This window comes from Montipora foliosa, chromosome 3, assembly GCF_036669935.1.
Source record: "Montipora foliosa isolate CH-2021 chromosome 3, ASM3666993v2, whole genome shotgun sequence".
Taxonomy (NCBI): domain Eukaryota; kingdom Metazoa; phylum Cnidaria; class Anthozoa; order Scleractinia; family Acroporidae; genus Montipora; species Montipora foliosa.
The window spans coordinates 64,222,707-64,235,206 of NC_090871.1; the positions used below are offsets into that span (position 1 = coordinate 64,222,707).

Sequence of the window (12,500 nt, forward strand, 5' to 3'; positions counted from 1 at the left end):
ACTCCCCATCCAAAAAAACAGTATCTCACCAAGCGTTTATTGTAGTTTCCTTGACGATTTGATCCACGTCCGCCGTCTAGGTATTCAAGCAAAACTTCGATTTAACAATGGCACTCGAATGCTTCAAATCGGTAAAGGAGAGTTCGAAGTAGTGGACAGTTAAAATAGTAAGCATCCAACGCGGCCTTTTTTTAAAGAAAAAAAAGAGGATTTGTTGTGCTTTGTTGTGTTTTAAGGCATGCACTGGAAGCCGTGTCGAGAGTAAGTAGAGAATAACAAGTAGTAAGATGTAAGAGCCGCAGGCCGCCACGTTTCTTTCACTTCCCTCGACGTCACTTGCATTTCTTGGAACGCAACCATCGTAACTATTGTAAGCTAAGCTTTGTACTCTGTGGTGCTACAAGACACAGGGGCGGCTTGTTATAAGAGCACTTAATTAATCGCAATGCTGCTTCAAAATAACGAGAATATGTATTCGTTAAGGCATGATTTAAGAGTGCATTTTTTTCCGATCCAAATATTTATTTTGTTGGTTTTTTTTTTATGGTGAAATCCGAAAACGGACAATGAACCCACAAAAGCTACACACCGGGGTGAAATCTTCCGAACAACTCTAACCTAGGGCCCGCTTGTTCGAAAGCCGATTAGCTTAATCCAGGATTAGCGTAAACTTTTGTTTCATGTTTTCAACTTTTTGGTGAAAGGTTGTCTTGCTTATTTTTCTTTTTCAAGATTGGCTTTTTCTAATGTAAAGTTTTGCCGAATATCAACGTTGAACAGCATTTATTAGTGGAGAAATAGACTCCTTGGTTAATTTTTAATCTGGGATTAGCGTTAATCGGCTTTTGAACAACCGCGCCCTGGATTATTGAGATTCAACCCTCATTGTTATTTTTGTAAAGGATTCTAGAAAAACACTTTTACAAGCGTGCAAAAAATGGTGAAAAATATTTTACTGCACGTGACGTTCAAATTGAACCGTATTATTCGCGCCTACGAAAAAGGGTGAAAGATACTTTGTATCAGATTTTGTCTTATGTCCGGTAGTGCACGTCCACTTCATGATAAGCGTATCGAAGTGACCCCTTGCTCTCCTCCCCAAGTTCAACATCGCTCGCGTCTAAAATACATGACAATCGACGTCGCAAAGTGGCCCCCTAAAATCCGGTCGTTAAGTAATGATAAACAGCTACATTTACCGAGGCTGTTTACCCTCACCAAAAAATAACGCTAGCACGTGTTTTAAACCCGATAAAACTTCATTGTTGGGCACTTAAAGAGTGCGGCTTTTTCTTTGGATTTTAAAACTAACAAGTGACCTAAGTTTTAAGCCTTCATTTCAAAACGACACCTATTTCATCACGGTCTGCCATTACTAATTTTAAAATCTTGAGAGAGCTGGATTGAAGAGAAAATGACGTCGAAGACTCACTAGTTTAAAGTGAGCCTAAAGTGTCGGGCTTTCAGACTTTTAAACTCCTGTTTTGCAAACATAATAAACTGCGTTCACACGCTGAGATTTTAAGCTAGTAAGTAAATGACTTCACTTTTCCCTAGTTCCAACCCTCTGAGGTCCAATTGGTCGGTTTTGAACATGAGTTTTGGCGAACCATACAATCTAAAACTTACACTCAAAATGAACAACAGCCTTTGGCTAAAAATCAAAGCTCAAATTTTTGCCAGTCAGGTTTTTAGCAAACACACTTTCAAAATATGAAGAAAGACAGGAGGTGATATCATTAGGGACAATCCGTGGAGTATCAAAATCGGGCGTGCACCTAATTACGAACATTCAGTTCTGGACATATTAAGTGCTTTTGGCCGGGATCTTCTGTGTTTTGGTGCTGAAGGATCTATATGATCCGAGATAATAAATACTTTTCTCAGAGCCCCCTCCCCCAAAAGTAAGAGTACTCTTAAGCTTACTTACTCGAGGACGTCAAGGTCTTGTGTACATCATACGCCATAGCATTCATCCACGTGAAAGAGCATAAGACAAAGTAATGAAGAAGAATGGCAATGACCTGGCATTGCTCATGACTGGAAGTCTTCATCGCTGCGAGAAAGACGCCTTGATACAGCAGCAAAGATATCGACAAATTCATAATGACCCTTCCAGGCAAGTTGCGCAGTTCAGAAAATAGAGTGTAAGTTGCCAACAGGAGAAGGAGGGACACCATTGACGTAATGCAACCAGCGAAAGTCATTATTTCGAGAGATAATGGCGTCGTTTTAGTGAGGTAGCCTGCGCTTGGCTGTTCGGAAAACACTGTCGCATTTCTTGAAAAGTTGACGCAAAGTAGCAAAATATTACCGCGAATTGTATACCTGTTTTTCCCATAAATCTTGTGGTGAGGTTTAACGTAGACGGTACCATTAGGTCGTTGTTCGTAATCGCTTTGGTTGAAAGCTACGAAAGTGCAGTTCAAATTCAACAATAATCTCGTTTCGTTTGACATGAAATCAACGGGTGCTGTTAGTTCATTCTGGAAAACGTCTTTGTTTGACATGAAATCAACGGGTACTGTTTTTTCATTCTGAAAAATATGCCCTATTGACGCGAAATCAATGGGTACTGTTTGTACATTTTGGGAAACATGCGTGACAACTTTTGATCGGTGTAAACTGACAATGCTTTTACATTTTCCAACGAATGGGTCGTACACTTCGTCAGAAGCACAATACCAAGTTTGCTTAAAATTTTGCTCCAGATCCATTTTTTCGTCTTTTACTGTAACCCTGTTCTCGAAGGAGGACGTAAAATCAAAGAGAATGGTTAGAGAGGCTAAAGGGTACCCACCTGGACCCCTACAATCGATCCTTAAATTGCTGGGCTTTAATCCGTTACACAATGCGCATTGCAGATTTCGAAATCTTATTATCTTGTTGTTTGGGCTCTCGAAACAAACAGGAAAAGCATACCCCAGGCAATGTGATTGGCAGTACGATGTATTTTTCTTCCGACCTATCCCGGAACAGTCTTGAAAACGAGGGATGCATTGCTTCAAGTATTGCTTCCAAGATTCTCTGATTTTTACTGAACAGTTGGCTTGCGCGAAGCGAATAAAATCACTAAGATTGAACGCCGTCGTGTTAAACCATTTACTACAATCCGCCTCAAGATTCCAATAAGTTGTATTCACTGCACCATTGCACCTTGCACAAAAGACATTTTTGTAAGTAATGCGCCTGTCGCGATCAAACACGGGCCAGTCATTAAACAGATTGCTTTGATTTCCACTTTGACATTTACGACGCAAAATCTCATCTTTCCAGTTCCTCGGGCATGAGCTCCACACTGCAAAACCAACATACTTTGGACCGAATTGGTTTCCGACAGTTCGACAAATTTCATGCTGGCTTTGTGGGTTTCCTCGAGGGTTGACTCGTTTTTTGCACCTGTAAATGATAACGGATAACGATAACGATATTAACCACTTTCTTAAAATTGTCTCTAGCTACTTGACTAATAGGCCAGTTCGGTTTCGGTTGGACTGGATCTAGCATGAAATGGAGGCTAATGCGGGCAAAGCAATTTGCATTTGAAAAGATTTGCCCGCATTAGCCTCCATTTCATGCTAGATCCAGTCCAGCCGTGAGAATTCGAAAATGGCCTATTGGGGAGACTGTAAAACTGTCAATCAAATCACTGTAAAGGAATTTTCATGTCCATAAATTAGTTACAAAAAAGTTAAAATGTCTGAATGTGTTTTGTCCAGGATTGTGGTTATAAAGACAGTCGCTTATAATTATTTACTCACAATTTGTTGAAATCAAAGCAGCAGTCGCCATATTCGTCACAAAATTTATCACAGAAACATCGTAATGGTTCTAAATCGCCCTGTGGATTATCCAAAGCGTTTCTCTCGTCCACACCACACCTATTGCTGCAACTGTATCTCTCCAGGTCCGTTCTCCAGCGAAAATGATCTTCTTCAAAATCATGGATTTCTTTAATCCAGTCTGTTCCCTCCAGATCTGCTTAAACACAGGAGTCCGCAGATTTAATTTGCCTAATCCACATCAGCGTCAAAAAAGCGTCTATTTTTAAAGTTTTGCGGGAAAATAAACAATAGACCAAATCAATCGCCTAACTCAATGTTGTACCCAATTCAAATCCTTTGGGAATAAGATGTTTTGTTTCAGGTATTTCCATATTTCATATCATGTGAATGCTACATTATAACGCAAGTACAACGTAAAACAAAGAATCTTCCCCTCGGGAGATTTGAATTGGGTACAACATTGAGTTAGCCGATTTGGTCTATTATTTATTTTCCCCCAAAACAGACACTTTTCTGACGATGATGGGGGCAAACCTCATACCAGATTTTTACTATTGGGAAATAGACTCTCGGTAAACTATAATATAAATGAATGTAAGACAACAAATTCTGTTTCATTGTTAAATCATAAAGAGAGGCACTGTTATTCACAGGATAAGGTTTAATTCTTGCAAAAACTAAGAAGAATATGTGTTACTTGTTACAAGTGCTGTTTTCTGGGAACTGCGAGGTCAAAGATGAAAAAAAGACCGTTGCGCTATGAAAAAAGGAACGGTTTCAGTGAAGGGAAATTGAAAATTCTCTTCAGTTGCGGAGCATTAGGATTCTGCTGGCTATTGTTACTAACGATATCCAATGCCAGGTGTATGTTATGTTACTCCGAGGAACTTAAGCATATATGCGTGCCTGTAGTTAAATATATGCACAGGGAAGTTTTTAAATAAAGCGCTGTGTTTTCCGTGGTTAGTCGTTACCCCATCGAGGTCTCAACTCTTGTGATCTGATTAAACTAGAATTAAGGAAACTTTAAGATATCGTTGACGCCGTCTGCTGCTATTAGGGGGCTTACTCAACGACATAATGCCATGAAAATAATGGGCTTAAGGTAATTCCCTTGAAAATGACGTACTATCCAGATTTTTGTCAAACTTGGCACAACTGATATTCATGCACAGGACATTGAAAAAATGCAATAAAAAGATGTGGTCACCGTGCTTGTTTTCGCGCTGCATGCCCTTTATTCTAAGAGTTTTAGCGAATTACGAGAGAAGCTTTCGAAACTTGATCAACCGGAAAAATTGTTCTTATATAGCAAAAGCAGCTGAATATTACTGAAAACTTGAGCCTACTTGTTTGCCCGGGTTAAAACCTTTCAGTAAAATGATTTCAAATTACTCGATCTTGCAAAGAAATGTAAGCAAATTGGACCGCTACATCATCACTTCACACTCAGTGTTTGGCTCCAAATGCAGTTTCACGTCATTTTATACAAATACTACAACTTCTACTATCGAACTTTTTGGCTCCTTAATATATGTTTTTAATATATTCTATTACGAGTGCATAACACCATTAACAAGCGGGGGCCTCAATGAAAATCCGTGCGCGAGCTAATGCGCGCGCCAATGACGCAATAAGTTATGTGCAGCAGGGTTGCACTATGCAAAACCAGGGAATCGTCTTAAGGTGATTCCTCAGAAAAAAAAGTTGTCGAACGATTTTCTTGAAACGGTGGCGGTCCCTGAATGTTCCCTACTACTCCCTGTTTTGAGAACTACAATATAAAAGATCAGTCAGCGTGCTTGCTTAAGAGACACAATGGGCCAATCTTACCCCATTGATGCCTGCAATGATACTAATCACGCGCGTTATTTCATCGGCTCAGGGTACATTTTGCGGTAGCTAAACTAGAGGGTTTTGAAGTTCAAGTTTTAACACTTGAAAAAATTTTTCTTATTGAAAGGATTGACACTACAACACTTTATCATTTAACAGCAATGTTATGGTACCTAATCAAACACCAGTTATTGCTAAAAAAGATTCGGTTTTTGTGACGTAAAACGTTACCATGGCAACAGAAAAGCCCTGCAAAAACACCCCATATTTTGGCTTTAGATCTCAAAAACAAACTTAGTGACCACTATTTTTTATTTCTGAAATGTAATCAGCATGCCAGAATGAAACTATGCAAAGTTTAAAAAAATTCTGTGGAGCGGATTCAGAGCTACCTTTAATAATTGAAAATTTAAGGTACCTGTGAATCCGTTACACAGAAACTTTGTAGAGAGTTTCTTCTTAGCTTGCTGATTACTTTTGTGCAATAAAAATTTGGGGTCACCGAGTTCGTTTTTCAGATATGAGCAAGTAAAGCCAAAATATAGGGTGTTTTTGCAAGGCTTTACTGTTGGCCACCATTGTTGGAAGATGTTCGTCCAACACGTTTTGTTCAATCAAGTATTGGATAGAGTTTGCTTTTAATCAAAGTGATTACGCCCAGCAATTTTGCTCGACGCAAAATCTCCTGACAGCGTTTTGCCGCTCTTCCAACAAAGTTGTGTCTTGAATAGAGTCACGTTTGCACTGCTAGCCAAACGCTATCTTATTCTCAGGTCTAGGTTTCTAGCATCATTTGCAACAAAGATGGCGGACAAGGACCAAGGAGAAGTCGTGGTTGTTGATGAACAGCTCGAAACCTTGATCATATCAGCAAGTATGAAGCAAAGCAACGTCTGCGGGACACTTTTAGCCCCCTTGACCATCATCGCTCTGTTTGGAGGCGTCTGGTTTTACATTTTGGTGCATTTCTTTGCAGTTGTCCTGACGACGACGTCAGAAAACCATGCATGTTGAGGACCTAAGCACCTGACGATGAATTTTCAAACTTCCCCTTCAAACATCCAAACCGCTGTTTTATTTATTTTTGTTTTATTGTTTTATATTGTTTCTATAAATCCACAAATAGGTTTAGATACCCACACTACACGCAAATAGCCAAGCTAGTCTAGCAGTATAGTGTGGGGACGCTGGATAACAACACTAAAACACAAAGTACATTACGGTCGTAACAATCTTGATCCTGGAATCAATATACATAATTCCAACACCGAATGACTTGGAGTATAATCGCTAAATTCTTACAATAAGGGAAAATAATACTTTTAGATAACGTTCTCGTCGGCGCTGTCGTTGGCCTTGCTAAGGGACTTCAAAACCAGCCACACACGAGGCGATTTTTGTTCACCGACCGCAGCGATTTTGATCGGCAGCGAAAATCGCCAACGAATTTCGTCGCTCCTTGTTACGGGCACACTTGGCGATTTTATGCGCCGATCGCAGCGAATTTCCACTTTACTTTTGTTCCCATACCAATTGTATTTTTGTGGCGTTGTCGTAGCCGTACCAATAGTCATTTCGTAAACTCGCTTAGGACCCCACTGGCTGTCAAGACAAAGGGTTCTTTTGCTCCAGTGGTTGGCAAATTTGGGGTTGTAGCTATAGGTGTAGTTCTTTGGTACACACTATTCTTTTTGGATTCTCAAAGATTTGGACAAAAAAAGCAAGCTAAAGAGAAATACTATGGTACTTTATAAAATATTTAGGATAGTACGCGCACTCTCATTGGTCAACAGCTATGTTTAGATGAGAGTCTGAAAACACTGCTGTGACATCACACGAATTTTGATTGTTATGTGTTGTCAGACGCGAGTTTTGGTTGGCTGGTAGGAAATATGAGCGCGTATCACGAAAATCTGTTTCAATCTAGAAGTGAAAAAAACCAGCATTTTCCTTCATTTGTCGAATTACCTTTGAGAAATATTTTATAAAAGCAATAGAGGACTATTTTCCGTGTTTCCATAGCCTCATCTAAACACTCGGGGAAGTTGGGAGAATTCTCGACAGTTATGCAAACCTGTTATTGCATAACTGTGGATAATTCTCCCAGCTCCCCCTCGTGTTTAGATGAGGCTATGGAAACACAGAAAACGTCCTTTATTGCTTAAATAGTACTATAGAAAAAATACTTTAAGGAAACGGATGAGAAATATGCATACCTTCAATCGGTGCCATAGACGAGGTGCAATTCCATCCTGTTGAATTGATGAGAAATGATCTGATATACTCCCCACTTGGAAGAGGAACGTTTGAAGAGAAACTGCCGACACCTAAAAGCCGGTCAATCACGCTCTGAGGGACAGGATGAAAGATATCAATTGGAATAGGCTCTCTAGGAGAATTGAAACTCCCAGCAGGTTGAGAGCCACCATTAGAGGGAGGAGCACCGCCAGAGGGTTGAGAGCGGTCAGGAGAAGGAGAACCGCTTGGTACTTGAGGATGATCAGAAGGAGGAAAGCCGGCAGGAGGTCGAGGACTGTCAAGAGGTTGGAAACCGCTGAGAGGCTGAGAACTACCGGGAGGAGGCTGGTCAGCAGGACGACGAAGAGGAGGAAAGAGAGGGAGCAATTCAGCAGGCCGAAGACTTGTAGTAGGTTTGAGGTCGATGGTAGAATGAGCACTGCCAGTAGGATGTTGAGGACCGCTTGAAGGTACTGTCTCACTGGGTTCATCAGGTGGTCCAGTAACGGGTAAAGTACTCGAAAAGGGCACGGGTTTTGGTGGGGACGGTTTTGGGGCGAACGATGCAGATGCCGTGGTGCGAATATTTCCTAATAATTATAATCAAGTTGAAAAGTTAAAAACGTTAAAACGAACACGTCACCATAGATGATTACAGTTTTAACTGATTGCAACCTTTTCTATGGACGCGATTATTTAGTTTTTTTTTTAACCTTTATTTATTTACAGTTGCAAAATTTAAAACTAAAAGAAAATATATAACGATATTACAGATTGGATCGAAATTACGTAAAGACGAGAAAAAATAAAAATAATACAGCAGTTGTAATAATTCACACAGCAACATTAGACCTGCTAATTAACAGACTATTCCGGTAAGATGGGATATTTACTAATTAATTGAAGGAGGGGGTTTTTCGAAATCGTATCTCCAACTGACTTTAGCCTTAAATTCATTCAAAGATAAATCTTTAAGAGCTAACTTATTTATGTACAAGTAATATTTAGCAAACAAAAGAGTAAAATCGAGCTTTTTGACAATTGCCGATGAGCTTTGATTTTTTCTTTCATTATTAAGATCAAAGATTAATTCACTTGAGGATGGCGCAAAGGAGGTGGCATTTTCGACATTGAACCATTTGATTACTTCTGAAAAAAAACCACTTGGTCCAGTGGCGGTTACAAAAAGTATGAATTATTGAATCATTTTGTCTGCAGTAAGGACAGAGCGCATTTTCTGCAATACCATACATGAACAGTTCTCTTTTTGTGACGACAATTCTGTGTAAGAGTTTAAAGTAGAATTCTCTTAGTTTGTTATCTCTACAAATATTTTTCACACGGGAGAAATGATGCCTTGCAAGTTGAGCACTACCGAGAGCAGGCGAGTCAGCAGAACGACGAAGACCTTCAGCAGGAAGAGGGAGGAAGAGAGGGAGCAATTCAGCAGGCCGAAGACTTGTAGTAGGGTTGAGGTCGATTGTAGGATGAGCACTGCCAGTAGGCTGTTGAGAGCCGCTTGAAGGTACTGTCTCACTGGGTTCATCAGGTGGTCCAGTAACGGGTAAAGGACTCGAAAAGAGCACGGGTTTTGGTGGGGACGGTTTTGGGGGGAGCGATGCAGATGCCGTGGTACGAATATTTCCTAATAATTATAATCAAGTTGAAAAGTTAAAAACGTTAAAACGAACACGTCACCATAGATGATTACAGTTTTAACTGATTGCAACCTCTTCTATGGGCGCGATTAAATTTTTATTTAATGAGCTGTTGGCTGTTCTTATTCATTCATTTATTTGTTCGTTTATTTATTTATTTAAATCTACCTGCAGTGCTCTGTACTTGGGCTGGTCCACAGATTTTAATTCCACAAAACGTCGCAACAAATGATACAACTGCTGGGGCGATACAGTGACGAATGTACATCATTTTGTATGTACCTGTGTTCGTGTAAAATGGCGGCAAATCGTCAAAATGAATTTATTCCAAAATCGTATTCCAAGTCATGGTAAAAATAAACAAGCAATTAGTCCCATCCCTATCCCTCGCTTTTGAATTCGTAGCAGACGTTCGTATTGGAAAGATGGGATGTGATATCACCCCTGCTGAATTAGAAATTCAACACTAAGCAATAATATTAAAAATCCAAATCTTTTACACTACCTTAACCCTTCTTCGCTCCTTTCTATTTTAATATTCTTTCAGCATGAAAATTTATTACATTTGAGTACTCACAACTGAAGGATACATATTTTGCAAGATATCTCTTCCAGAGAAACAGGTTAAAGCCTCATTTAAACTAGCAAGGTTTCCTTGACAAGTTTTCCTTGGCAGTGTAAATGGAAAAATATGACAAGTTTTTCCTTGTTGTTTAAAAACTAGCATGCTAGTGTAAATTACTTGTCAAGTGCTCTTGTCAAGGAAAACTGATCATATTAATATTTACCCTTCCAAGGAAAACTTGTCAAGAAGAACTTGCTAGTGTGTACAGTCGGCAAGTTTGCTTGTGTAAATGAGGCTTAATATACAAATCAATTAGCCCAATATACCACACCGAGATGACGTGTTGCTTTTTTCATTCAATAAAAGATGAATTAATTGTAGTCTACAGGTTTGCAAGGTTTTCTGATGACATAAATATCATTCGTGGATTCATAACTTACAAAATTTACACAAAAAGGGGGAATTAAACCACCTACTCAGCCCATATGGTGCAGTGATTGGTTGCGCGTTTGAGAGTGTATGCAACCAATCACGACCAGATATCGATTTGGTACACGTGATCAAAACAGGAAAGTAACGATTTACAAGTACGACTTTTGCTCTAACAGGTCATAACATCGAGTTTCTAAGAGGCTTATTAAGGCCCGTTTAAACTGCTTCAATATTTGACCAACATATTCGTTCAACAAAAGTTGAGCGGATGTTGGGCAAATGTTGGACGCAAAAACAAAGTTGTGCCAAGGCTGGTCAAACGGTTCCAACATTGCGCCAACAAAAGAACCAACACTTTCGCGAAATTTGATTGCGAGGAACTAACAACTAGAAACCAGACTCTTTCGACCAGATTGACTTTTGCGACCTGATGTGCGCAATGAGTGTGTTCTGCAATTGATGAACAGAGAGTTCAAACGGCTTTTCAAGAACAAAGGAAAAGTTGAATCGATGTTGAATGAAAGTACAAACCGATTTAAACTTGATTCAACACGTTTTCAACAAGCTTTCAACATTTGTTACGCTTTCAACAATGTTGGATGACCTGTTCAACGCACCGAACACTTGGTTCAACAAGTTCAACAAAGTGTTGAATGCATATTGAAGCAAATGTTGAAACCGTTTAAACGGGCCTTTGTCTGACTGCTATTGAACTGTTCAACTTTTTTGTCATAGCTGTCGAAAAAACATGCAATAGCTGTTGAAAAGGCTCTATTGAAAAAAAGTACCAGAGGCTGGGTAATCAATTTTCAATCTTCCTGCTGTTAATGTCGTTCTAAGTGAAAGTGTTGTCGCAGTTGTTAATGATGCAACTTGAGCCGTTGGGAACAAGCCTGAAAAAAAAAAAACCAGGCACGTTCACCCTAAACACGAAGAAAATATCATTTATCCTACATAGTAGTTCGTCTCTTAAATAAAAACCAAACACAACAGTTTTCATTAGGCAATTAAAAAATAAAGGACAAAAGTTGAAAATCCTATTTATAAGATATATTCCTTGTTATATCAAATACAGGCTCATGCTTAATCCACCTTGAATTTGAATTAGCCTGTCGAAGGGCTTTCATTTTTTTTTTTCGTCTTTGCACTTAAATCACTTTTCAATCCTTTTAGTTTTTGGGTACAAAAATTCTCTTGTATGGACAAACAACTTTTTTAGTTGACCCGGAAGAATTCCAATCGAAAATCCTTGAGCAGAAATAAGTTTAAAATTGTCTACTCTATGACTACCTGCGATTTTTTTTTCTTGTTTTAATTATTACCTTTTTCAATTTGACTTATCGTCCAGTTAAAAACGAACAAAAACTGCGCGTACCTCGATTTCAGCTGTTCAGCTTTCGCAGTAAACCCTGTACGAGACCCAAACCTGTTCAGTGTAGTTTACGGTGGATTGTTGCAGGATTATGAACATCCCGTGAAAAGCGCCTTTTAAACGCTGTCTTTACTAATTGATATTGAAATACTAACATCAACATGTGTAGAGTATTCAATTTACTGTTTTAAAAGCACACAACTGTTTGGAAAGCTCCACCAGGGAACAATATAGAAAAGTGAAAGATTTTAAACTTCAAAAGCCCAGTTTGATATGTCTAACTGGTCCTTTTGAAATCTGAAGAAGCTGTCACTTAATTTTAACTCGGAAAAGGCAAATTGATTTCAATTTATTTTAAGCATCAAAATGCGCAGGATAGAATTATCAGAAAAGGGTGGATGCAAATGAAGGTGATAGATTCAACGATTAGGTATATTCTACCCTTACGTTATCTCTCAGTATATTCTAGCCTTAATGGTCATACAAAGATAAATATGTCGGCAAAATAAACGAAGCATATTCATAAGATGGCAAAATTATTTTAACTCTTGGGTGAACTTCTGCTGTTTTATTGTAATGGCAAAATTTGTTTACCCGTGGGAGATACTGCTTAA

General features: G+C 39.1%; 1 protein-coding gene across 3 annotated transcripts in view; it reads right to left on the reverse strand.

The window, feature by feature from the left end:
- LOC137995245 (uncharacterized) overlaps positions 1-12,500 on the reverse strand; it is a 35,836-nt gene that overhangs the window by 5,675 nt on the left and 17,661 nt on the right. For 2 of the 3 annotated variants that reach the window (XM_068840819.1, XM_068840818.1), the window contains exons 4-9: positions 11,303-11,407; positions 9,686-9,799; positions 7,838-8,449; positions 3,762-3,978; positions 1,931-3,399; positions 1-76 (exon numbers count right to left, since the gene is read on the reverse strand). The exon at positions 1-76 is cut by the window's left edge and continues 68 nt beyond it. In XM_068840819.1, coding sequence (XP_068696920.1) covers positions 1-76; positions 1,931-3,399; positions 3,762-3,978; positions 7,838-8,449; positions 9,686-9,788 — 2,477 coding nt within the window. In that variant the 5' untranslated portion in view covers positions 9,789-9,799; positions 11,303-11,407. Of the gene's footprint in view, positions 77-1,930; positions 3,400-3,761; positions 3,979-7,837; positions 8,450-9,685; positions 9,800-11,302; positions 11,408-11,889 lie in introns of all 3 variants that reach the window. The other variant, XM_068840820.1, reaches the window with a different exon arrangement.